Source organism: Pituophis catenifer, unplaced genomic scaffold (genome assembly GCF_029215685.1).
Source record: "Pituophis catenifer annectens isolate HBS135680 unplaced genomic scaffold, rPitCat1.0.hap2 SCAF_1, whole genome shotgun sequence".
Classification (NCBI taxonomy): Eukaryota; Metazoa; Chordata; class Lepidosauria; order Squamata; family Colubridae; genus Pituophis; species Pituophis catenifer.
Genome location: NW_027256881.1, coordinates 5,072,287 through 5,099,977, shown reverse-complemented (window position 1 = coordinate 5,099,977; position 27,691 = coordinate 5,072,287). Strand labels below are relative to the sequence as shown.

At 44.5% G+C, this 27,691-nt stretch overlaps 1 protein-coding gene across 2 annotated transcripts in view; it reads left to right on the top strand.

The window, feature by feature from the left end:
* ACACA (acetyl-CoA carboxylase alpha) overlaps positions 1-27,691 on the top strand; it is a 252,226-nt gene that overhangs the window by 125,179 nt on the left and 99,356 nt on the right. The window contains exons 33-39 of one of the 2 annotated variants that reach the window (XM_070932018.1): positions 185-229; positions 7,554-7,595; positions 8,697-8,912; positions 10,856-11,011; positions 14,458-14,661; positions 17,235-17,390; positions 18,966-19,112. In XM_070932018.1, the coding sequence (XP_070788119.1) occupies positions 185-229; positions 7,554-7,595; positions 8,697-8,912; positions 10,856-11,011; positions 14,458-14,661; positions 17,235-17,390; positions 18,966-19,112 (966 nt within the window). The remainder of the gene's footprint in view (positions 1-184; positions 230-7,553; positions 7,596-8,696; positions 8,913-10,855; positions 11,012-14,457; positions 14,662-17,234; positions 17,391-18,965; positions 19,113-27,691) is intronic. The other variant, XM_070932017.1, reaches the window with a different exon arrangement.

Here is a 27,691-nt window from a genome sequence, read left to right as displayed (position 1 = left end):
AATTTTTCATTATGTTCTCCGAAAAAAATTAATTGAGAATTGAAAACAATGACCATATTGTACGGCTTGTGATTTTTTTTTCCTTAATTCACTTCTAATTTATGGACTAATTGCTAGTTTTTGTTTTGCCTCTCTCCCTCCTTTTATTCTTCATGCCTCTGCGCCTTACATTTTGGCTTGCAAGGATTTCAGAAAACAAATCAACTGTGAGGTGGACCAAAGATTTCACGTAAGTAGAAAGACCGTTTGTGCTCAAAACAGAAAAAAAATATATATGAATCTTTGATTTAAGCTTTAGTTAGCTTAATCTTCTTGTTGTAGAAATGGCTAGTACTCGCTAAATAGATAAAGCAAAAAATTAAGGTTGTAATGTGTTTTGTATTCTATTGCACCAGAAAAATATGGGAAGTCGCTGCTTTTATTTTTCTTTCTTTTATTTTATCTTGCACCATTTTTTCCCTACCTTTCGCTATTCCCTCATGATCTTTAGTTCTATTTCTATTTTATATTATAATATGTTTAACTTGGGGAGGAAAAAATCTGGCTTTTCCATTGACTGTGGGGATGCAGCAAATAGTTATAAATGTGGTAAACGGTTGTAAAACCCTTTTTTCAGTACTGTTCCAACTTCGGTCACTAAATGAATGGTTGTAAGTCGAGGATTACCTGTAAGTGCCATCTCTTTCCAGCCTGGCCCTATAATTTAGAACTCTTTCTTCTGGGGTTTGTGGACTTCCTAGGATAAATTAGACCAGGGGTATCAAACTCGATTTCATTGAGGGCCGCATCAGAGTTATGTTTGATTTTGGGGTGGGTGAGCGTGGCCAGGGTGGGCGTGGCCTGATTGACATCACACGTGTCAAGTGGTGTGCCTGCGGTGGCCTGAGCACTCTTGTCAGCAAAAACAGGTTGCCGAGCTCCGTTTTCATCCGCGACAGCTTCCTGCAGCAGCCCCCCTGAGCTCCGTTTTCACTGTCAGAGGGCTGCTGCAGGAGGCCGTCACGAATGAAAACTGAGTCTGGGAGGGCTGCTTGTGGCCCTCCCGAGCTCTGTTTTCACTGGCAGAGGCACCACAGGCTGGTCCTTTGCTGCTTTCAGGACAGCCCCATGGGCCAGATCTAATACCCCACTGGCCAGATTAGGCCCCCGGATCTTGAGTTTGACACCCTGAATTAGACCACATCTTTAAAAAGAAGAAGGAAGAGGAGGAGGAGGAGGAGGAGGAGGAGGAGGAGGAGGAGGAGGAGGAGGAGGAGGAGAAGGAGAAGAAGAAGAAGAAGAAGACGAGGAGGAGGAGGAGGAGGAGGAGGAGGAGGAGGAGGAGGAGAAGAAGAAGAAGAAGAAGAAGAAGAAGAAGAAGAAGAAGAAGAAGAAGAAGAAGAAGAAGAAGAAGAAGAAGAAGAAGAAGAAGAAGAAGAAGAAGAAGAAGAAGAAGAAAGAAATATTCTTTACATTTTGTTCCATCTCTTCTGGATTGCTTTGCCTGTGTTGATTGGCATGGCCCAGCTTTGAAAGGCAACTCTGAAAGCACATAACAGATACCAATCAATCAATGGCTTTAAGACAGGAAGCTGGAAAAGTATGGATAGCTTAAGTGAAAAGCAGGGGGCTTTAGGAAGTAGAAATCCAAGCAGTTTAAGAGAATAAAAATAGATAACTGGGGGAGAAAAAAAAGAGATTTTTTTTTTAATGCTTGTGGATAAATCCACACACCTTGGTAGAGCTTTGGTGGGATTCCTAAGCAAACAGCCGGACAGTAATAACAAAAGAACAATGTCTATGTCAGAGGTAGATCCTTTTCTTAGCAAGGACATTAGGGGGACAAGAAGTCAGATCAGACTATTGATCTGTCTTTTACTCAGCATTGTCGTTGGCAATCTTCACCAACCCTAGCATCATCCAGATACAGGTAGTCCTCGACTTAACGATCACAATTGGGAAGAGAACTTACTACGCTAAGCAAGGCAGTGGCTAAGCGAGTTGCGACCGATTTCACATTTATTTATTTTTTTTGCCACGGTTGTTAAGCGAATTGTCAGGGTTCCAAGTAATACACCCATAGCAAGCAAAACTGCGAGGCAGGTAGATTCCTCAAAGAATAGCTTTATTGGATATATCATATTGGCAGAGAGTTTTCACCTAATTAAAAGTTTGTCACTTTCTCAAAACAATCAGTCACATGGTCCAATCACGTGTGCCGTCTGGTTGCCTGGTAACATCACTCCGCCTTCCTCTGACCAGGTGTGAGAACGTCCTTGGTTCCCAAGAGAAAGTATTTTGTTTTGGCTACAGAATCCCCTTTATCTCAAATGCCCCACTCCCTATCCCTCTGCTCCAGTGTGGCAACACTGAAGCTGTCAAGATGGCTTCGATCAGGTCGGCTTCAGGATTGACACGAATCACTGCAGTTATTAAGCAAATTGGGTGATCATTAAACGAATCCAGCTCCTCCCCCCTCCCCCCATTGACTTTGCTTATCAGAAGCCAGCTGGGCAGGTCACTATGGGGATCACATGACACACACACACACACCCCGAGACCGTGCAACCGTCATAAGTACATGGCAGTTGCCAAGCACTTGAATTTTGATCATGTGACTGGGCTAACTTCAATCATCAAAGAAAGAATTTTGAATAGGAATAAGAACCGGAATAAGAAGAGAAGAGAAGGGGAGATTTATTTGACCAAGTGTGATTAGACATACAACAAATTTGTCTCCAGTACAGAAGCACTCAGTGCACTCGCAAAACAGTAGAGAAAATAATAATAATACAACAAGTGCAGCCAATAGAAGGAGGGAATAAGAGGTCATAAAAGGATAAATAACACTACAGCCACCGTCTATGAGTTAATATACATACACATCAGGCACAGTGGTGGATTTCAAATTTTTTTACTACCGGTTCTGTGGCGTGGCTTGGTGGGCGTGGCTTGGTGGGCTTGGCAGGGGAAGGATATTGTAAAATCTCCATTCCCTCCCCACTCCAGGGGAAGGTTACTGCAAAATCCCCATTTCCTCCTGATCAGCTGGGACTTGGGAGGCAGAGAATAGATGGGGGCGGGGCCAGTCAGAATTTTTACTACTGGTTCTCCGAACTACTCAAAATTGTCATTACCGGTTCTCCAGAACTGGTCAGAACCTGCTGAAACCCACCTCTGATCAGGAAGAACTTAGTTGTCATCGTGCTTTGTCAACTGCGAGAATTAGGTATGTGGCAGAGTGATGCCCGAGGGAAGAAACTGTCCCTGTGTCTAGTTGTCTTGGCATACAATGCCCTATAGCGCCAATCCAAGGGGAGGAGTTGAAACAGTTTATATCCAGGATGTGAGGAATCTTCAGGTATCTTCTCAGCCCTTCTAATTCTAAGCACACTTTCTCAGCCCTTCCAAGAAACTGGGTTCATCTTTTGGTTTTTTCCTATCCCTATTCGTTCTAGTACCGGACTATCACCGTAACTTAGCGGCCATGGCGTGGGCTGGTTTTGTGTTTTAATTACAGTCTATATAATTACTTCCCAGCATGTTGAAGTAATAGAGAGTTGCTTCAGCAGGCTTCCAATTTCCTCATCTCATTAGGCTTTTAACACGATTATTAGTATAATAACCAGCTATGATGATTTTCTCATGTAGCTTTTTGCATTCTCCAATTTGCAGGGTGTCTTGATTGGTTAATTTAGGCGAATTATTCTGATTGTCTTGATGATGGTTGGTTGATTAGAACACAGCAGGGGCATAATTCCTTCATCTAGGAAATCGGGCTTTTTTCCCCTCCTTTTTTTGGATTTTGGTATGAAAACTCTGAGGACATGTTTACCTCTGCGTCTTTCCGTTTGCATTTGCCCACGCACGTTTAATTGGATATTTGCCTGAAAGTGCTAGACTGAAGAGCTGAAAAGAAGAAGAAAAAAAAAGAGCAGTCGGTTTAGTGACAGTATGCTGACAAATGCAGCAAGAATAAAAAGATTAGCTTTCAGCAACATGCAAACAGCAAGAGACAAGGAAGAGTTTAGAAATGTGGTGAAGAACTAGAGAAGATTTCTGGCGTTCTTCTCTGGATTCAGTCATGGTGGCTGGTCCAACAATTAGAAGATCCTTGGTTAGGATACAATTAACAGAATAACAGAGTTGGAAGGGACCTTGGAGGTCCTCTAGTCCAGGGGTCTCCAACCTTGGCAACTTCAAGTCTATAGGACTTCAATTTCCAGAATTCCCCAGCCAGCAAAGCTGGGAGTTGAAGTCCTCCAGGCTTTTTTTTTTTTTTTTTTTTTTAAATTTGATTTATATGCTGCCCTTCTCCGGAGACTCAGGGCGGCTTACAATGTGCTAAGCAATAGCCTTCATCCTTTTGTATATTTATACAAAGTCAGCTTATTGCCCCCACAAACTGGGTCCTCAATTTACCTACCTTAGAAAGGATGGAAGGCTGAGTCAACCTTGAGCCTGGAGAGATTCGAACTTGCAGTAATTGCAGGCAGCTGAATGTTAATAACAGGCTATTAGTCTGCTGCGCCACCAGGCTTAAAGTTGCCAAGGTTGGAGACCCCTGTTCTAGTCCAACCTCCTGGTCAGACAAGAGATCCTATACCAGTGATGGCTAACCTTTTTGCTGTCGTTTGCCAAAAATGGGGGGGGGGGCGTGGAGGGGTTGCACATGTGCGTGCCCACACCCATAATTCAATGCGCCCCACCCCCCTGCGCATGCGCGCATGACCCCCCCCACGCTCCTCCCACTTTTGGCACGTGATGGCACGGTGGGCCCGGTAGGCCCATTTTTTGCCCTCCCCAGGCTCCAGAGGCTTTCTAGGAGCCTAGGGAGGGCGAAAATGGCCTTCCCCTCCCCCCGGAGGCCAGAAACAGCCCGTTTTCCAATGTCCGGTGGGCCTGGAAGGCCGGAAAATCTGGTGGCCGGCACGCAGATGCGTGCTGGAGCTGAGCTCGCGTGCCCACAGATATGGCTCCACGTGCCACATGCGGCACGTGTGCCATAGGTTCGCCATCACGGTCCTATACCATTTCAGACACGTGACTATCCAATCTTTTCTTAAAAGCCTCCAACGATGAAGATTTTACAACTTCTGGAGGCAAGCCATTCCACTGGTTAATTGTTCTTACTGTTAGGAAGTTTCTCCTTAATTCCAGGTTGGTTCTCTCCTTGATTAGTTTCCATCCATTGCTACTTGTACTGCTTTCAGGTGCTTTGGAGAATAGGTTTGCCCCCCTCTTTTTTGTGGTAGCCCCTTAGATATTGGAACACTGCTTTCTTATGTCCCCTAGTCCTTCTTTTCAGAAGACTTGTTGTTGTTAGTTGCAAAGTCGTGTCCGACCCATCATGACCCTATGGACAATGTTCCTCCAGGCCTTCCTGTCCTCTACCATCCTCTGGAGGTAGAGGAGTCTGGAGTCCATTTAAGATCACGCCGACTGCTTCAGTGACTCCATCCAGCCACCTTGTTCTCTGCTGTCCCCTTCTTCTTTTGCCCTCAATCGTTCCCAGTATTAAGCTCTTCTCCAGGGAGTCCTTCCTTCTCATTAGGTGGCCAAAGTATTTGAGTTTCATCTTCAGGATCTGGCCTTCTAAAGACCGGTCAGGGTTGATCTCCTCTAGGACCAACCGGTTTGTTTGCCTTGCAGTCCAAGGGAGCCGCAGGAGTTTTCTCCAACACCAGAGTTCCAAGGTCTCAATTCTTTGGTGCTCAGCCTTTCTTATGGTCCAATTTCACAGCCATACAATTCACAAGACTAGACATACTCAATTCCTGCAACCATTTTTTATATAACATAGGAAAACACACACATCAGGACTAGATTCAGCAGTTCGTCTGCATTTAAAAGACACAGGCCACTCTTGAAGATAAAGAAGTCCATATTTTGGACAGAGAGGATCACTGGTTTGAAAGAGGGGGTCAAAGAGGCCATCTATGTCAAAATTGAACAGCCCTCTCTCAACACAGGGGGAGGGATACAACATCATCTATCTCCAGTCTACAACACAGTCGTTTCAACAGTTCCAAGAAGGCTCCACACCAATTTGCACCCCTCAGATGACCCTGATGACACAGATAAAGCTCCAGGTGACCTTAACAACCCGCTAAAAGAATGCAAATGTCCAGCTGTCTGCAAGGTGTATAAATCCTTTCATTTCCCACCATCCAGTCAGAGCTGAAGAAGCTTCTTGGATGAGAAGCGAAAGGTCTTCAAAGAAAAACCAGAAAGTCCAGTTGCCTCTTGAAAAAAGCACCTTTGGGACATTCATTATATGTTTTAGCCTCCAGCCCCCTAAATGTTGCTCTTTTCTGCACTCTTTCCAGAGTCTCAACATATTCTTTATAATATAGTTGTCAGCGTTCCAAATTATATTCTCCTCCAGCGCTGACATGAATGAAAGTGGGAGAAGCTTTGCTTTAATGCTGAGATGAACTTTTACCTAGTTCCCTGCTCTTTAGGAGATAGAGTTACCTGGGTGACAGAGGGAGGGGGGAAATTCCTGTGAAAAGAAAGTGCTTGGGACGAAGAGATGGATCTGCACGATGGCCAATGAGACATTGGGGTTGAAGAACGGAAAGGGCGGGGTTTGGAAGGAGGGGCCAGTTTTGGCTGCACAAGAGTTCAGGGATGTCGTTCTCCTATTCTTAAATAAAAAAAAGATTCATTAGAGACCTTGCGTTTGAGAATGAAGTTTATTTAAGATAGCAACGAAACCTGACAATAGTGACTAAAACTGGGTGCAGTATTCTAAGTGTGGCCTTACTAAATGTTTAGTAAATGCTATCTCCCAAAAGGAAATAGGGCTGCTAAAGGGCATCCTGACCACCCAGGAACTATGGCAGGGTACAATCTCATTATTCACAGAGCAAGCAAAGTCACATAGTAACCAGTATTAAACATTCTGCCAACATTTGAAAGATGCCCATCAGTTCGAAATTTATCCAATTTTGCAACAGCAAATAAAACAAACACCCAGAGGCAAGCAAAGTCATACCCAAAAGCCAACATGGATTTGTCAAAAACAGATCATGCCAGATAAATCTTATTGCATTCTTTGACAAAGTGACAAAATTAGTGGACCAGATGTGGATATAATTTACTTGGACTTCAGTAAGGCATTTGATAAAGTAGACCACAACCTACACCTTGATAAGATAGAAAAATGTGGGTTAGACAGCATCACCACCAGATGAATTCGTAACTGGCCGACTAACCACACTCAACATGTAGTCCTCAATGGAACTGCATTGTTAATTCTAAATTCAATCCCTTTGAATATATTCGGGCCTCTGAAATGCAATTTATATCATTTGGTCTTAAAATTTCCCCCCTGAATGTTGTGGTTAGATTTCTTTTGGCTAGTATTATACCTTGCTCCCATTCAAAAACATTTTTCAGGGCATCTTAAAATTAGAAAATCCACGTAAAAAAGAATGAGAGGGATTATTCAGTGTTTTCAGTAAGTAGCGTAACTAAGTTCAGTGGGGTAGTGTAAATTGCTTTAAAATATCGACATCAGATTAATGAGCAATAATAATTTCTCATACTAATTGTACTTTCTTTTCCAGAGAGAATTCCCCAAATTCTTCACATTCCGTGCCAGGGATAAGGTAAGGGTTAATGTTTTTATTAATGTTTATTAATGAATTTATTAAGACAGTGAAAGCAATATTTTTGAACAGTTGTTACCCTGTTTCCCCCAAAATAAGACATCCCCTGATAATAAACCCAGTCGGGCTTTTGAGCGCATGGCAATAAGGCCAAGCGCTTATTTCAGGGTTCAAAAAAATATAAGACAGAGTCTTATTTTCGGGGAAACATGGTAATTGAATGGCCGTAAGTTGGGGACCACCTGCATAACAGAATAACAGAGTTGGAAGGGACCTAGTCCAACCCCCTGCTCAACCAGGAAACCCTATACCCATGATGGCGAACAGAGCCATATCTGTGGGCACGTGAGCATTGCCCTAGCTCAGCTCCAGCGCGCGTGCGTGTGCCGGCCAGCTGATTTTTGGGCCTTCCGGGCCCACCAGAAGTTGGGAAATGGGCTGTTTCCGGCCTCCGGTGGGCTTTGGGGGGGGGTCGGGAGGCCGTTTTCGCCCTCCCCAGGCTTCAAGAAAGCCCCTGGAGCCTGGGGAGGGCGAAAAAATGGGCCTACCGGGCCCACCAGTAATCTTTTTCCCGTCGCGTGCCAAAAGGGGGGGGGGCATGGTAGGACATTACATTATGGGTGTGGACACAAACGCGCGGCCCCCCACGCTGCCCACGCTTTTGGCACGCGACGGCGAAAAGGTTAGCCATCACTGCCCTATACCATTTCAGACAAATAGGTGTCCAGTCTCTTCTTTAAAACCTCCAGTGATGAAACCCGCAAAACCTCTGGTGGCAAGCTGTTCCACTGGTTAATTGCCTTCCCTGTCAGGAAGTTTTTCCTTAATTCCAGGTTGCTTCTCTCCTTGATTAGTTTCCATCCATTCTTTCTTGTCATGTCCTCTGGTGCTTTGGAGGACAGGTTGATCCCTTCTTCTTTGTGGCAGCCCCTTAGGTAAATAAATAGATAAATAAATAAACTAGATGAGTAAACCTGCTTTTATTTATTTAGGTTATTTGAATGCCATTCTTTCCTGAAGGCTTGATATTGGATGAGAAACCTTAGTGAACGCCATGTTGTCTACCCTCAGTTGTGTGCAATGTGTTTGCTTCCTTCCTAGTTCGAAGAGGACAGAATCTACCGCCACTTGGAACCGGCCTTGGCGTTCCAGCTGGAGCTCAACCGAATGCGCAACTTTGACCTCACCGCCATCCCATGTGCGAATCACAAGATGCACCTCTATCTGGGGGCAGCGAAAGTTGAGGCAGGAGCGGAAGTCACCGATTACCGGTTCTTTGTCCGAGCGATCATCCGCCATTCGGACTTGGTGACTAAGGTGGGCCTTCATTTATTTGTGGTTCTGTGGTGGGATTAGGAATGGGTCTCGGAAATGGGAGTGGGGGGCAGACAGATAAAATCATGGTAGGGTTTCTTGAGTTAAAAAGAGCAATGAAGAGATGCTGCGGAATGGGACAACGTGCGGCAGCCATTTTGTGTGACTAGTTCTCCACAGACATCTTGCTGTGGGCCAACTCACCATGTGACAACTCGCCGCAGGACAGCTCAATTTAATTATTCAATTTAATTATTTAAAATAAATTAAAAAAACATTTTAATTTTTGTCATGTTTTGACATTTCATTCTGTCCCTCCTTTTGCATCAATGGAGATTCTCAGTCATCCAGCTCATGATTGTCCCAAAGGTGCTTTTTCAGGAGGCAAGTGGGCTTTCTTATTTTTTTTTTTCTTTGAAGACGTTTCACTTCTCATTCAAGAAGCTTCTTCAGCTCTGACTGGATGGTGGGGAATGGAAGGATTTATATTTCTTGCAGACAGCTGGTCATTTGCATCCTTTTAGAGGGTTGTTGAAGCACTTGGAGGTTTATCTGTGTCCTCAGGGTCACCTGAGTAGTGCAAATGGGTGTGGAGTCTTCTTGGCTACAGGACGTTTTCTGCCCTGTGTCCCTTCCCTGTTGAAGACGCAGGCGCAGGCTGTTGGGGATGAGTCTGTGTTGTCAGCGCAAATGCTTCCTGACTCTATGTCCTGACCTAGGCCTCCCAAGATCATGAAGCAGACTCCTCGTCCTGATAAAACCTCTTTTATTTAGGTTAAAGCAGTGGTAAAATCCAATTTTTTTCCCTACCGATTCTGTGGGCGTGGCTTGGTGGGCATGGCAGGGGAACGATACTGCAAAATCTCCATTTCCATCCCACTCTGGGGCCAGCCAGAGGTGGTATTTGCCGGTTCTCTGAACTGCTCAAAATTTCCGCTACCGGTTCCCCAGAACCTGCTGGATTTCACCCCTGGGTTAAAGGGAATTCTTGTCCAGCAAAGTCCCAGCAAACAGTCTTTGATGAGATTTCACAACTACAGACCTTTATCAGGCTTGGAGAGTTGCCAGGCTGATATCTTCCAAATGCCATGCTGTAGCAGCAATTACTTGGCAAGAAGTCAGGAACAGATCTTCTCCTTCATGAATTGAACTAATTGTCTCCTGCAAACTCCCCTCCCCTTTCACTCCTCTTTATTCCCTATGGGAGGAGCCATTCACCATTCACCTGTGCCTTTACTCCCGAGTCGGCCCTTGTTCCTTAGCTGTTCTCTTCTCCTGGCAGCTCTGCGCATGTGCACATCGGGAACAGGCTCCAGCTGTTCTTCTGCCCCACTGATATCCGACTCCGAAGGCAGCTGATAACTGTCAGATGGCCCTGTCCCCATCTCTGCCTCGGATGCAGAGCCCTCATCAGAGCCTTCCCCTGACTTCAGGACTGGCCCATGTTCCTCCCCAACCTCCTCACTGTCTTGAGTCTGCCATCAGCTCCGCTGGCCACTGGCGGGCCACAACACTCTAAAAGAATGCAAATGACCAGATGAGTCCTCATTTTACTGACCTCACAAGGATGGAAAGCTGAGTCAATCTTCAGCCGGCCAGGATCAAACTGCCAAACTGCTGGCAGCCAGCAGTCAGCAGAAGTAGCCTGCAGTACTGCATTCTAACCACTGCGCCACCAGGGCTCTTAACTTTTGCTAATTCTGCTGTGAGTGACACATAACCCCCTCAGATCAGGAGCTGAATAGAACTGAATACAAATAGTCCTCGACTTAGAACTGTTTGTTTAGTGACTGTTTGAAATAACAATGGCACGGGAAAAAGGTAGTTTATGACAATTTTTCAGATTGTCGGGGGCAAGATGCTGCCCGTGTAAACCGCTTAGAGAGGACTGTAAAAGCACTATGAAGCGCTATTGTTTTTCCTAAATTATGAGTTTATTTTTCCAGGAAGCGTCGTTTGAATACCTACAGAATGAGGGGGAGCGCTTGCTTTTAGAAGCCATGGACGAGCTGGAAGTAGCTTTCAACAACACAAATGTGCGCACTGACTGCAACCACATTTTCCTCAATTTTGTCCCTACCGTTATTATGGACCCTTCAAAGGTAAGTTGTCCTCCTCTCCCTAACCCTCACCCTCTCTGCTTAGGCAGGGTCAAAAAATGTAGAGCAGTCGTTACGCTAAAAGAACTGCAAAGCAAGTGTCCAGGCAGGAATATTTTTTTCAAAAGAAAAATAATATTTATATCCTGCCTTTATTATTTTTATAAATAACTCTTGTGTGTTTGTGTGTGTGTGTGTGTGTGTGTGTGTGTGTGTGTGTGTGTGTGAGATTGGCCCAAAGTCACCCAGTCAGCTTTCATGCTAAAGGTGGGACTCGAACTCACAGTCTCCTTATGATTGGTCCAAAGTCACCCAGCTGGCCTTCATGACTAAGGCGGGACTACAAGTCATTTTTCTCCTGGTTATTGGCTCAAAATCACCCGGTTGCAGAGGTGAAATCCAGCCAATTCTATCCGGCTCGGGTGAACTGTTAGCGATGGCTGGGGAGGCTCCGCCCACCCACGCGGATGTCATGATGTTGCTTTTTTTGCAACGTTTTAAGCCTCTGCCCATGCCCAGAAGGCTTTGGGCATGCACAGATGATGGCACACGGGGGTGGAGCACGCGCATGGCACACACACATTGGCAAACCAGTAGGGAAGGTAAGTGAATTTCACCCCTGCCCAGTTGGCCTTCATGCCAGAGGCAGGAGTAGAACACTGTCTCCTGTTGATTGGCCCAAAGTCACCCAGCTGGCTTTAATGCCTAAGGCGGGACTACAACTCACATCTCCTTGTGATTGGCCCAAAGTCACCCAGCTGGCTTTAATGCCTAAGGCGGGACTAGAACTCACAGTCTCTTAGTGATTGGCCCAAAGTCACCCGCCAGCCTTCATGACTAAGGTGAGACTAGAACTCATTTTCTCCTGGTGATTGGCCCAAAGTCACCCAGCCGGCTTTCATGCCTCTAAGGCAGGATTAGAATTCACAGTTTCCCAATTTCTAGCCTGGTGTTTTAACTATTAGACCAAACTTGCTTTCTTCATCTTCGTAATGAAAACGAGAAGAGAGGAGATGTTGTTCTCATTTCTTTCCCTGTTACCGTAATTCATTTCATTTAAAAATGGGGGCTTGAGGCTGTTCCTTTCCTATTTCACCATTTATATTTTATTTGGGGCCGCACTTCTTATATGGTAAGCGGCTGATTTATTTTAAAATCCATTATCCATGTTCATTACCCTCCCCCAAAAGCAGTAATCAATCAATCAATCAATCAATAATCTAACAATTGCACTTCCAATTGGGTTTGCCACATTCTCGATACCGCGGAACGAGCTTCTGTAGAAGCTCCTTGGGAACTGAGACCGTCTCTTGAGTTTCTGAGCGAACACAAGCTCTGCCTTCCAATTGCCTTGTTTTTAATATGCACTATTTACCAAACAGCAGTATATTTGGAAGTTTAATAAAATGGCAGAATAACCTGCCTCCGAGCGGTAATCCCCGTGTTGATTTAAGGTGCTCTGGCAGCAGCAAAAACACAGGGCGTGAGTGCCGTTTTTGAAGATGCAATTTTGCCATTAATGCTTCCCTCCCCATTTAACGTATCAAAGGATTGGGTGAATGGGGAAATAGATTTGTTATGAAGTCCTCCCAAGGCAACACATTCCCCCATTCCCTCTTCTGCCTCTACACACAACACACAATTACCCACAATCTTACACTGAAAATTAAGGTGACTAGATACAATTGTAGAATCAAATGCAGGACACCTCACCCTACCCCCCTAAAAAAGAATAATCAAGTCTCATTGCAGTATTTATTTATTTAACAGCGTGCAGTGGAAAAGTTTCCTCCAGCAAATAATAGGAGGGACTCCTGAACCAGCTTGGTCGAATGGTTAGAACACTAGGCTAGAAACCAGGAGACTGTGAGTTCTAGTTCTGCCTTAGCCATGAAAGCCGGTTGGATGTCTTTGGGCCAATCACCAGGAGACTGAGTGTTTTAGTCCCACCTTAGGCATGAAAGGCGGCTGGGTGACTCCTGGGCCAATTGCCAGGAGACTGAGAGTTCTAGTCCTGCCTTGGGCATAAAAGCCAGCTGGGTGACTTTGAGTCACTCTCTCAGCCCAACTGATCTCACGGTGTTGTTGTTTTGGGGAAAATAGGAGGGGAAGGATGTGTTTGTCACCTTGAGTTGTTTATAAAAAAACAACATAATAAAGGGGAGATATACATAAATAAAATAAATATAAATAAAAAGAAACAAATCCGTTACTGTTGCCACAGAAGTTTTGATAAATTTACTGAGAACCAAGTACTTCAAGATTGCCTCAATTACCACACATACTTTCTATGCTTTTGTTTTGCTAACCTGCTCCCCCAATAATTTGTTTTCCTCACACAACCTCATTTTAGTGCAAGAATCCAGATTAAAGCTTTTGCAACAGCCTCTGCTTGCACACATGAGTGAAAAGGACCACACTGTCTCTCTGGGTCACTGGTTCCATTGTCAAAAACTGCTTTTATTCTTGGAGAGCTGCTTCTCACATTCAATGGGAATTTGGTTCTCTATCATTTAAATCAGGGGTCTCCAACTTCAGCAACTTTAAGGACTAGGGGTGTCATTCTGCCTGAGGAATTCTGGGAGTTGACGTCCACAAGTCTTAAAAGTTGCTGAAGTTGGAGAGACCCCTGATTTAAATCCAGTGATCCATATCCCATTAGGACATCCATATCACATATAAAGAACAGTTGCTGGAACTGGGTATGTCTAGTTTGATGAAAAGAAGGACTAGGGGAGACATGATAGCAGTGTTTCAATATCTCAGGGGTTGCCATAAAAAAGAGGGAGTCAAGCTATTCTCCAAAGCACCTGAGGGCAGGACAAGAAGCAACAGGTGGAAACTAATCAAGGAGAGAAGCAACTTAGAACTGAGGAGAAATTTCCTGACAGTTAGAACAATTAATCAGTGGAACAACTTGCCTCCAGAAGCTGTGAATGCTCCAACACTGGAAGTTATTAAGAAGATGTTGGATAATCATTTGTCTGAAATTGTATAGAGTTTCCTGCCTGAGCAGGAGGTTGGACTAGAAGACCTCCAAGGTCCTTTACAACTCGGCTTATTCTGTTCTACTCTAAAGTCTGAACTGATGATTTCTTACGGAGGGAAATTTGGAAATTCGACTGAAGTCTCATTCTGGTTTTCTATTCTATTCTATTCTATTCTATTCTATTCTATTCTATTCTATTCTATTCTATTCTATTCTATTCTATTCTATTCTATTCTATTCTATTCTATTCTATTCTATTCTATTCTATTCTATTCTATTCCATTCCATTCCATTCCATTCCATTCCATCCCATCCCATCCCATCCCATCCCATCCCATCCCATCCCATCCTCTCCTCAACTCCAGAAGAGGTCTTGATCTTCTGGTTGAATGACTTTGCAAGCTTTGCGTGGTGTAACCTCAAATTCTCATGTCTCATTCGCTCTGTTTTTGTTCCCTAGATCGAGGAATCTGTTCGGAGCATGGTTATGCGCTACGGGAGCCGTCTGTGGAAACTCCGAGTCTTGCAAGCTGAGCTGAAGATTAACATTCAGCTCGCACCCAGCGGCAAGGCTATTCCCATCCGGCTGTTCTTGACCAACGAGTCTGGCTATTACCTTGACATAAGCCTGTATAAAGAAGTGACAGACTCCAGAACTGCCCAAGTATGTCTCCATCAGATGAATGCAGGATTATCATTGGAAAACTGTTTCTCTTTGCTTATGTTTAGTTTAGTTTAGTTTAGTTTAGTTTAGTTTAGTTTAGTTTAGTTTAGTTTAGTTTAGTTTAGTTTAGTTTAGTGCCATTGCACATGGTACAATGAAATTAAATGCCATCTTCGGTGTACATTATCACTATAAAAATAAAAACACATACATCTTTTACATTCTATATAATTGAAATTGAAAACCCAATATTGCACTATACCGTAGAAATCAATATGGTGATTGCCCTGGGATAGAAGCTGTTTTGCAGTCTATTTGTCCTTGTTTTTATTATCCTGTACCGTCTGCCAGATGGTAATAGTTCGAAAAAAAGGGTGCCCAGGATGAGATGGATCTTTAAGAATGTTATGGACTTTCTTAAGAGAGATAAAGCTCTTCGAAAGAGGGGAGAGGGCAACCGATGATCCTCTGGGCAATGACGTTGACCCTCTGGAGTGCTGTCCTATCTGCCACTGCAGTTGGCAAACCAGACACAGGTGCAATAAGTTAAAATACTCTCTATGGTGCAGCGGCCACCAGCAGTTTTTCATTCAGTTGTTGTTTCCTGAGAAGTCTCAGGTAGTATAATCTCTGCTGGGCCCTTTTGACCAGTGCTGCAATGTGAGTGTCCCAGGTCAGGTTATGGCCTCCTTATCTGTGGTCGTCAGCTCCTGTTTCAATACAGTAACGCTAGACTTACAATCATTGTTTAGTGACTGTTTGAAGGCACTGAAAAATGTGATTTGGGACCATTTTTCACACAACCGTTGTAGCATCCCCGTGGTCATATGATCAAAATTCAGACGCTTGGCAACTGACTCATATTTATGACAATTGCAGTGTCCCTGGGATCAAGTGGTCCCCCTTTTGCGACCTTCTGACAAGCCGTGTCAATGGGGGAACCAAGATTCACTTAATAACCCTGTTACTAACTTAACAACAGCAGGGATTCACTTAATAACGGTGGCAAGAAAGGTTGTAAAATGGGGCAAGTCTCATTTAACAACTGTCTTGCTTAGCAGATGGCTCAGTTGTGGTTTTAAGTCGAGGACTACCTGTACAGGTAGTCATTGACTTACAACAGTTCGCTTAGTGACCGAAGTTACAACGGCACTGAAAAAAAGTAACTTATGACCACTTTTCACCCTTACGACCGTTGCAGCATCCCCATGGCCACATGATTTACATTCAGGTGCTTGGCAACTGACTCACATTTATGATGCTTGCAGCATGCCGGGGTCAAGTAATTGTAACCTTCCAGCGAACGAAGTCCATGGGGAAACCAGATTCACTTCACAACCGTGGTACTTATTTAACAACTGCAGTGATTCACTTAATCAATGTGGCGAGAAAAATCGCAAAATGGGGCAAAAATCACTTAATAAGTTTCTCACTTAGCAACATAAATGTTGGGCTCAGTTCAGTGGTGGGTTCCTCCCAGTTTGGCCCAGTTCTGCCAAGCCGGTAGCAGTGACGATATCACATCAGTGAACCGGTTCTGCCCCCCCCGCTCCCCCCGCATTATTCTTACCTTTTATTTGGCCCCACCCCCAATCTATTGCTGCCTCCTGAGTCCCAGCTGATCGGCTAAAAGAAAAAAAACTGTTTAAATTCTTGCTGCAGGGCTTCAAAGGGCCGCCCTACAACTGATCAGTGTTAAAAGGCAGTGTGGTGGTAGACCGGTGCCTCCAAAAACAAATGAGTAGACCTGTACAGCTCTGCAAGCAGTTCAAAGCCTGGTAGACCAGTACCTCTGCCAAATCCTAAAGAATTGTCACATGACCATCAAGTCACACCCACAAAATAAGCCACGCCCACAGAACCGGTAGTAAAAAAAATTAGAACCCACCCCGGCTCAGTTGTGGTCGTAAGTCGAGGACTACCTGAACAGGGATTCCTCAAGCTACAACCATTCATTTAGTGATTATTTGGAGGGATTGAAAAAAGTGACTTATTTATTTATTAAATTCCTATGCTACCCAACCTCCCTTTTGAAGCAATGCCCAGTGGCTTAAAAGATGATAAAAGTGATTAAATGACAGCCAGTCCTTGCAGCATCCTCATGGATATGACTGTCATAGCATCCCCATGGCGACTGACCTGTATTTATGTAGGGTTGCTGCATCCTGGGATCATGTGATCACTATTTATGATCTTCCCAGCTGGCTTCTGACAAACACAAAGTCCATGGGTGAAGCCGGATTTGCTTAACAATTCATTTAACAACTGCAGGAATTTGCTTAACAACTCTTCCAAAAAAGGTGCATAAAATTGGGTGCAACTCACTTAGCAACCATGTTGCTTATCAGTGGAAATTCTGGTCCAAGTTGTAGTTGTAAATTGAGGACTACCTATATTGACTCAAATGTTCTTGAATGCTTTCCTGATCTGTTGGAATACAGTTTCCAGGATTCTCGGCTAACTGAAGGAGAAAGCATTTCTGGACGTAGACCGTAGCTGAATCCAGATTGAGGGATTAAAAAAAAAAAATCACGATCTGACTTAATCCTGGATGTACATTCTCTTCTTTTCAGATTATGTTCCAGGCTTATGGCGATAAGCAAGGGCCCCTACATGGGATGCTGATCAATACTCCCTATGTGACGAAGGATTTACTCCAGTCGAAGAGATTCCAGGCCCAGTCACTGGGGACGACCTACGTATATGATATTCCTGAAATGTTTCGGCAGGTAAGGACTGTGGAAGGTATCCCATAGGTGCTTTTTTCAAGAGGCAATTGGACTTTCTGTTTTTTTTCTTCGAAGACGTTTCACTTCTCATTCGGAGCTGAAGAAGCTTCTTGGATGAGAAGCGAAACGTCTTCAAAGAAAAAAACCAGAAAGTCCAGTTGTGTCTTGAAAAAGCACCTTTCGCAAACACCCTCCGATGACCTCGCGCCTCCTCAGGAGTCTGTGGACCACAGGTGGAGAACCATTGCTCTATCACAGTGATGGCGAACCTTTTCGGGACCGAGTGCCAAAAAGGTCGCACGGAAACATCGCACGCACGCGCACACACACACATACACACACACACGCTCGTCGGGGCCACACTCCAAAAAAGCCGAACTTCTGGGTTCTAGCGCATGTGCGCCCAATGATCAGTGTGCATGGACGGTGTGCATGTGCACACTGGGTTTTGACACTGCTAGGCACATGAAGGACAGCTGATCATCACGCGCACATCAGGGGTGAAATGTTCCCGGTTCGGACCGGATCGCCCGATCCGGTAGCGATGGCGGCGGGTGGTTCGGAGAACCGGTAGCAAAAATCCCTGCGGCCCCCCCCCACCATGCTCGGCTGAGTCGCACGATCATCAGAGGCTTTTTTTTTTACTTTTAAAAGCATTTTTTCTACAACCTCTTCCGACAAAAAAATGCTTTTAAAAGTAAAAAAAAAAAGCCTCTGATGATTGGGCAGCTCAGCTGGGATCCTCAGAGGCTTTTCAAAGCATTTTTTTCTGCAACCTCTTGGCCGAAGAGGTAGTAAAAAAAAATGCTTTGAAAAGCCTCTGACGATCCCAGCTGAGTTGCCTGATTGACAGAGGCTTTTCAAAGCATTAGAAAAAATGCTTTGAAAAGCTAAAAAAAAAAAAAAAGTTGGCCACACCCATCCAGTCGCATTACGCCCCCCCACCAAGCCACGCCCACAGAACCGGCATTAACACATTTTACATTTCACCCCTGACGCACATGCGTGCCAGAAACCCAGATGACAAACAGGCAAGGCCCTGCATGCCGGGAGACATGGCTTCGCATGTCATTTTGGGCATGTGTTCCATTGGTTTGCCATCATGGCTCTATCAGATATATTTAGAACCTGGATATGGACGGCCAATAAATTTTACAATTTTTTACATTCCCCCCTCCGTCCAAACGTGCAGGGTCCTAATAAAAATAGGATTTATTTTGTTGGATTTCACTGAATTAAAGTGGCATTAAATCGTTAAATACCGTTCGGAATTACTCCTGCTGTAATGCCTATTTTTTTTCTGTCCCATTACGAAACACAATTCAGCAGCAGGTTTCAGAGGAGAGGTGGCCCGAAGGCTTATTTAGTTCGTGCTTTCGACTTTCATCTAGGTTGACTGAAATCAAACCACGATAGGCAACCCACGTTTGATTTTGTCCCAAGTTCAGGGTACAAAATCTTAGTTTCTTGTTATAGTTCAAGCTCAGATCAGAAAAGATCAGAATGATTAGAAAAAAAGAATGAAAAGGCTAAAAAATAATCAAAACTCTCCCCCCCCGCTTTTGTTTCCTATAGTCTCTGCTCAAATTATGGGACTTTATGAAGGAGTTTGCGATTCTCCCTGCTCAGCCTTTACCTTCTGACATGCTGACGTATACAGAGCTTGTCCTGGATGACCAAGGCCAGTTGGTACAGATGAACAGGCTACCTGGAGGAAATGAGGCAAGGCTATTACCTGCTATTTTTACAGAAATCTCAATCTCTCCTGTCCCCACTTCTCTCTCTCCCTCTCTCCTCTTTCTTCTCTCCATCTCTTTCCTTCTCTCTCTCTCCCCCCTTTTCTCCCTCCCTCTCCCTCCTTCCCTCCCTCTCCCTCTTTTCTCTCTTCCTTTCTCTCTCCCTTTCTCCCTCTTTCTCTCCCCCACCCTCCCACCCACTCTCTCTGTGTCTCTTCCCTCTCTTTCTCTCCCTCCCTCCCTCTTTCTCCTTTCTTCATCCTCTTTCCCCCTTCTCCCTCCCTCTTTCTCTCCCTCCCTCTCCTTTCCTCATCCGTCCCTCCCTCTCTTGCTCCCTCTTGCTCCCTTCCTCACTCTTTCTCCCTTCCTCTTCCTCTTCCCTCTCTCTCCCCCCTGTCTCTTCCTCTTTCCCTTCCTCTCTTTCTCATTCCATCTTACTACTTCCTTCCCTCTCTCTTTCTCCCTCCCTCCTCCTTTCTCTCCCTCTCTCTCTCTCTTCATCTTTCCCCTTCTTTCTTTCTTCCTCCCTCCCTGTCTCAACAGCCCATTTCCTTTTGCTGACATGTTCAAAGTATGGTTGAGATTTCGTTTGGTTTTTTTTAAAAGCAGTAAACTACTTGGCATCTCAAGGATTGCTCTTCAAAAAAAAAAAAATCCAAATATTGAATCTTCCATCTGTCCTCCTAATATCAAAGGAAGCTCTGTGGAATCCTGGGTGCTCTCTGAGCTTGGCTGTTTGCTTGTAGACATTTTACTACCCAACTAAGTAAGATCATCAGTGCTAGTGAGTCAGGGGTTTAGTGTAGGGGTGGGTTCTACTTACCTTTACTACTGGTTCACATCGCGCCCATGTGCGCGATTCTGCGCATGCGCAGATCTCCTATGATGGCATCAGGGTCAGTGGGCGGAGCCTCCCGCCAGTTCTACTACCAGTTCTTGCGAACCGGTCTAAACCGGGGGCAACCCACCACTGGTTTAATGCCCGTTTATATACATTAGCTTTTCTTGCCAGTGTTGGTGGGAGTCTGGTTTTCTCCTTGATAGTTCCTTAATGAAGGTATTGTTCTCTGATTGTTCGGTTTGTCTCATGTGCACTGATGATCACATCCTGGACATAAATTGTTTCAACTTGTACCCTCAAAATGACGCTATAGAGCTCTGCACAAAAGAACAACTAGACCAGAGGTGGGTTTCAGCAGGTTCTGACCAGTTCTGGAGAACCGGTAGTGGAAATTTTGAGTAGTTCGGAGAACCGGTAAATACCACCTCTGACTGGCCCCGCCCCCATCTATTCTCTGGCTCCCGAGTCCCAGCTGATCGGGAGGAAATGGGGATTTTGCAGTAACTTTCCCCTGGAGTGGGATGGGAATGGAGATTTTGCTGTATCCTTCCCCTGCCACGCCCACCAAGCCATGCCAAGTCCACCAAGCCACGCCCACGGAACCGGTAGTAAAAATTTTTTGAATCCCACCACTGAACTAGACACAAGGACAGTTTTTTTTCAAATGCCATCACTCTGCTTAACAACTAATTCCCACAACAACTGTCAAATAATTTACTAAGACTGTATTACTATTCTTCTCATCCTTCCTAGTACCTATCTCTTCGGACTTATGACTATATCCATGTTGCTTGTATCTTTACAATTTATATTGTTTTATTTGTTTCCTAGTACGATTTGATTGCTTATTAGTATCCTATGACTATCACTAAGTGCTGTATCTTATGATTCTTGATGAATGTATTTTATTTTTTCTTTATGTACACTGAGAGCATATGCACCAAAGACAAATTTCTTGTGTGTCCAATCACACTTGGCCAATAAAGAATTCCTATTCTATTCTATTCTATTCTATTCTATTCTATTCTATTCTATTCTATTCTATTCTATTCTATTCTATTCTATTCTATTCTATTCTATTCTATTCTATTCTATTCTATTCTATTCTATTCCATTCCATTCCATTCCATTCCATTCCATTCCATTCTATCCCTATCCCTATCCCTATCCCTATCCCTATCCCTATCCCTATCCCTATCCCTATCCCTATCCCTATCCCTATCCCTATCCCTATCCCTATCCCTATCCCTATTCCTATTCTTCATATAGAAAGGAAGCTAAATTTGTTCTCTGACATCTCCAGGGAGGACTGGAAAAACTTCCTATCAAAAGCCTAAGAAATTCCTACCAACCAACACAGGCATCCCTTGACTTACAACCATTCGTTTAGTGACTGTTGAAGTTTAAACGGCACTGTAAAAAGTGACTTACGGCTGTTTTTTCACACTTACGACCGTTCCAGCATTTTCCCCCATGGTCACGTGATCAAAATTTGGGTGCTTGGCAACTGGCGTGTCTTTGTGACAGTCGCATTCTCCTGGAGTCGTGTGTAGCTCAGGGTTGAAACGAGGGAGTGTCCTCTGAGCTTGGTGGCTTTCTTGCAAACGTTTCATTACCAAACTAAGCAACCTCATCAGCGCCCACTGATGATGTTACCTAGTTTGGGGGGGTCACAAAACATCTGCAAGAGAAACCACCAAGCTCGGAGAGCACCCAGGAACTTTCAATTTTAAATTCTGATATGTGCTTGTATAGTATAGCTATTATTCCGGGGCAGGATGTAGAATTAAACTGCTCTGTCCAGATAGAGATTTTTAAGATACGAGAAATTGGAGGACCGGAAGATTTTTAAGAGACGTCCTGTACGCAGCTGGACGGCGAAACCTTTGATAACGGTTAACCGTTTCTCCTTTTCAAAGCGTGCGAGAGAGAGCAGCGTTCAAGTGCGGCACGCCGGTTTCTATTTGCTGGTCTTTGTCTGCCTCCATTTCTCCCCCCCCACTCCACCCCCCCTCCCCCTCTCCCCCCCCTCCCCGAAATCCACTTCTTAGCTCTCATTTCACATTTGGAGTGGTTGGAGACCAAGGGAGTAGAGAAATTCCCAAGGGACCGAGCTGTGTTTGGGCTGAAATTACTAGCGCGAAGCTCGCCTGGCATGAACACTGAGTGTTTATTCTGCCAGTATGAATACAAATAGTCTTATTATATGGGACCCTGTACCCGAAGACCAGCCATTCACGCTGGCTGGCTCACTCTTTCCCGAGCACGCACATTTCTTTTAACCCCTTCCGTCCGCCTCGGAGGGAAACCGCCGGCCTCTTGCATCGCCTGGAGTTGAGTACATTTTTAAAAAAATCTTGTCTGGGTGCCTATCCCTTGACTTACAACCGTTCATTTAGTGACCTGTTAACAATAGGTTTGGGGAAAAGGGACTTAGGATCCTCATGATGGTGCGATCAAAAATTCAGATCCTTGGCAACGGCCTCATATTTATGACGGTTGCAGTGTCCCAGGCTTTCTGATAAGCCGAGTCAGTAGGGGGAAGCCAGATTCACTTAACAACTGTGTTACTTACTTAGCAACGGCAGTGATTCGCTTAACAATGGTGGCAAGAAAAATCGTAAAATGGCGAAAAGTCACTGAAGAAATGTTTCTGTCAGGGTTCTAAGTAACACCTGCCAACGAAAGAAAACTCCGAGGCTTGAAGTTCCTCGAAGTTCCGTTTTATTAGAGATGTCATATTGGCACATCTGGGAAAAGCCGAAACCGAAAGCTTCTAGGTTTTCCCTACCCATAGAAAATTCCAAGTCCCTACCCAGCACCCACATGTCCATCACATGGTCCAATCAAAGCACCGTCCCAACTGGAGATGCCTCCCAGCCACACCTCTCCAGGTGCAGGGCAAGATGTCCTTGACTCTCTGAGAAAGGAATGTTATTATGACTACATATCACCCCTGCTCCATACAATCCCCCCTCCCAGTTTCCCATAGCAATAAATGTGGCAGGTCTGAAGGCCCAATGCAAAAGATGGCTTCCAGGCCTGATAGTTTCACTTAAAAACAGAAGTGTTGGGCTCAATCGTGGTCATAAGTCAAGGACTATCTGTAAATAGCAACCTCCTTTCCTTGATGGGGAGTCTTAAGTAGCCCACATGGCACCATCCTCCGTGCACACCAGACAGGCATCAACATGCTCTGTGAGAGCGGTGGAGTTTTGTGGAAAAACAAAACATATAGATACTTCTTGACTTACCACTACAATTGGGACGTTGCTGAGAAAAGCAGTTGTTAAGCAAATGGCACCTGATTTTACAACATTTTGCAGGAGCCTTGGTGGTGCAGCGGATTAAAGTGCCGTTAAGTAGCACTTAGCTGCCAGCTGCCTGCAATTACTGCGAGTTCAAATCTCACCAGGCTCAAGGTTGACTCAGCTGTCCATTCTTTCAAGGTAGGTAAAATGAGGACCCGGATTGTGGGGGCAATAAGCTGACTTTGTATAAAAAAGAACACCGCTTGGGGGGGGGGCAAAGCCCTACTAAACAGGTATATACAAAAGTATGAAGGCTATTGCTTAACGCATTGTAAGCCGCCCTGAGTCTCCGGAGAAGGGCGGCATATAAATTGAACCAATAAATAAATAAATAAATAAATTATTATTATTTTTTTGCCACGGTTGTTAAGCGAATCGTTGCAGTTAAGCGAATCCAGTGATTGTTAAGTCGACCCAGCTCCCCTCCCCCATTGACTTTGCTAGTCAGAAGCAGAGCTGAGAAAGCCGCAGATGGCATTCACATGACTCTGGTCGCCAATTATAACTATATAATTATAAATATATGCTGGTTGCCAAGTGCCCAATTTTGACTACGAGACTGTGAGGAGGACCCATTTTAAGTCCCCTTTTTTTTAAAAAAAGTTTTTTATTTTTTAAACAAACAAACGTTTAATACATCAGTCATTCCTTCCATGTGACATCTCGGTGTTGTCTCGCTCTTCTTTTTGTTATTTCTTCTGTCTTCATTCTCCTCCAATCAATTACAACAATTCATCACTAACAAAATATTCTAATTATAGCATTTTTATACATAACTATTAATTTACTTATTTGTATCTCTTTTCTATCCAATAGTAGAACTGATTCCATATCTTAAAAATATTCTGAATCTTCTCTTTCTTTAATCATCAAAGTCAATCTATTCATTTCTGCACAATCTAAATTTTTTTTAATTACTTCTCCTTCCAAAGGTATTTTCTCTGCTTTCCAATGTTGTGCATAAGCAATCCGTGCAGCTGTTATTACATGTATAATCAAATAAATATTTTCTTTGCTAATTTTTTTCTGGCAGGATATCCAATAGGAACAGCTCTGGTTTTAAATCAGTACGTTGTTGTATCATTTCTTCCAGCCACAACTTAATTTTATTCCAATAATTTTTAGCTTCTGTAAGTCCCGTTTTTCAGTGCCGTTGTAAATTAATGGTCCAGGGGTGAAATGTAAAATCTGTTACTACCGGTTCTGTGGGCGTGGCTTGCTGGTGGTGGGGGTAATGTGACTGGGTGGGCGTGGCCAACTTTTTTTTTTTTAACTTTTCAAAGCATTTTTTCTAATGCTTTGAAAAGCCTCTGCCGATCAGGCAACTCAGCTGGGATCGTCAGAGAGGCTTTTTAAAAAATACCTCTCTGACGATCCCAGCTGAGTTGCCTGATCGGCAGAGAGGTATTTTTTAAAAAGCCTCTCTGATGATCAGGCAACTCAGCTGGCATAGTCAGAGACTTTTCAAAGCATTTTTTTTACCACCTCTTTGGCCAAGAGGTTGCAGAAAAAAATGCTTTGAAAAGCCTCTGACGATCCCAGCTGAGCCGCGCGATCATCAGAGGCTTTTTTTTAACTTTTAAAAGCATTTTTTCATCGGAAGAGGTTGTAGAAAAAATGCTTTTAAAAGTAAAAAAAAAAAAAGCCTCTGATCCTGCGGCTCAGCTGGGCATGGGGGTGGGGCGCGCAGGGATTTTTGCTACCGGTTCTCCGAACCACCTGCCACCATTGCTACCAGATCGGGCGATCCGGTCCGAACTGGGAGCATTTCACCCCTGGAATGGTTGTAAGTCGAGGACCACCTGGAAAAACAAAAGCAAGGTTACCTTCCTAAAACTTTGGATGGGATTGAGTGTGTTCAACAGGGGCTAAATGCTGGATTATGTGTGGCAGAAGTCTGCTGTATGGTTTTTTTTTTTTAAAAAAAAAAAAACAAGTTAATGGCGGTAACGATGCAATTGAAGCTCTGTCTGGATTTTATTTAAATCTGGTGCAAATATGCTGCAGAAATCCTTGGCAGGAAATTGCATGGAATGGGGTATTCTGGAATAAGTCATGTTGTATTGGGTGGCCTCCCCTAGTCAAAAATATTCCGCACTACAGAACAGGATAACAGAGTTGGAAGGGACCTTGGAGGTCTTCTAGTCCAACCCCCTGCTCAAGCAGCAGACCCTACACCATTCCAGACAAATGGCTGTCCAATTTATTTTTAAAAACCTCCAAGGTTGGAGCACCTACAGTTTCAAGTCGTTGTGATTGACTGTTCTCACCGTTAGGAAATTTCTCCTTAGTTCTAGGCTGGTTCTCCTTGATGAGTTTCTATCCATTGCTTCTGGTTTTGCCTTCAGGAGCTTTGGAGAATAGCTTGACTCCCTCTTCTTTGTGGAAGCCCCTCAAATATTGGAAGACTGCTATCATGTCTCCCCTAGTCCTTCTTTTCATTAAACTAGACATACCCAGTTCCTGTAACTGTTCTTCATAGCAGTGGTGAAATCTAAATTTTTTTACTACTGGTTCTGTGGGCGTGGCTGGGGAGGTGTGTGTGTGTGGCTTGGTGGGTGTGGCAGGGGAAGGATACTGCAATACCCGGGGCCAAATTATTTAATGTGTTTTTAAATTGTTTTTTTAAATTTTATATGGGTACTTGTTTTATCTTTGGCTGTACACCGCCCTGAGTCCTTCGGGAGAAGGGCGGTATAAAAAATTAAATAAATAAATAAATAAATAAACCCCATTCCCTCTCCACTCCTGGGGGAAGGATATTGCAAAATCTCCATTCCCTCCCCACTCTGGGGCCAGCCAGGGGTGGTGTTAGCCGGTTCTCCCAACTACTCAAAATTTCTGCTACCGGTTCTCTGAACTGCTCAAAATTTCCGCTACCGGTTCTCCAGAACCTGTCAGAACCTGCTGGATTTCACCCCTGGTTATAGCCTCCAGTGCCCTGATCATCTTTGTTGATCTTCTCTGCACTCTTTCTAGAGTCTCCGCATCTTTTTTTACATCATGGCGACCAAAACTTTTTTTTTTTTTAATTTGATTTATATGCCGCCCTTCTCTGGAGACTCAGGGTGGCTTACAATGCGTTAAGCTTGCTTCTGCTTGCTGCAGTATTCCAAGTGTGGCCTTACCAAGGTATTATAAAGCGGTATTAACACTTCCCGTGATCTTGATTCTATCCCTCTGCTAATGCAGCCTAGGAATCTTTCATATTTATGCTTGGTTTTTTGGGATATGTTCGTGTGTATCTTCTATCTCTGTGCACTTGAACAGAATAATTACTTTTAGGTAATTCACTTTCCCATTAGCCTGTTTTGCTGGACTGTTTCTGACACAAAACGGTTAAAATTAGAAGGTCTGAATGCCCATTCAGAAGGAGAAAGAGAGGGGAAAAAAATTAAGGCTGGAGTGGGTGATTTGCAGCCTGCCATCCATCTGTAGTTCCCCCAGTATTCCACAGGGTTATCTCCAGAGTGAGTGTAGCTAATGTTTCTGGACTTACATTTTTTTAGTTAATTGGGGTTTTTAAAGATGCGTGGAACCAGGCAGGATAATTTTTTTGCTGTAAGTGCTCTTTTTTAATTGACTGATACTTTTTCCGAGGCCATCGTAACTTTGAACCGTCATTAAACAAACAGTCGTAAGTCAAGGGAATACCTTTACAGCTACATTTCTCTAAAGTGCGGGATGGGGTGACAAAGACGTGGAGGAAAGCTTATTCTGGCTGATTGTGTTCTTTCTCAGAATGCTATCTTCCTGTCCACGTAAGACAGGGGTGTCAAATTCAAAGCCCAGGGGCCAGATCCGGGTTGCGGGATGCTTAATTCACCCTGGAAACAGCAGAGGACCTGCCCGCAGTGCCTCAGCCTGGCCCAGGCCGACCAGCTGCTGATCTACAATCTGGTGGCAGCCATTTTCATTGGCAAAGTGCTGCAGAAGGCCATCGCAGCCAAAAACGGAGCTCGGGAGGAGCCCTCCTAAGCTCCATTTTTGCTGGCAAGAGTGCTAGAGCAGCCGAAAATGGAGTTTTCCGAGCTCCATTTTCATTGGCGCAGAGTGCTGCAGGAGGCCGTTGCAGAAAACACAGCGCCCCTCCCGAGCTCCATTTTCACTGGCAGAGTGCTAGCAAAACAAACTTGCTTGCCCTCCGCTGCCTAGGGCAGTGGGCAGCCTGTGCCGCCGTCCAGGGGCCCTCTGCGTGGCCTGAGAGGGACGGCGAGGCTCCTTTGGAGGACAAGGGTTTGGCACTCTCCCTGGTCTCGCCTTCCTCCACTGGAGACAATGGATCCCGCCAGCCTTGCCTGGGCCACCAAAGGCACCTCCGAGTGACATCGAGCTGGCCACGCCCATGCTCACGCCGCCCACAACCCCCAGCCTCCCGAAGTCAAACACTACTCTGATGCGGCCTTCAATGAA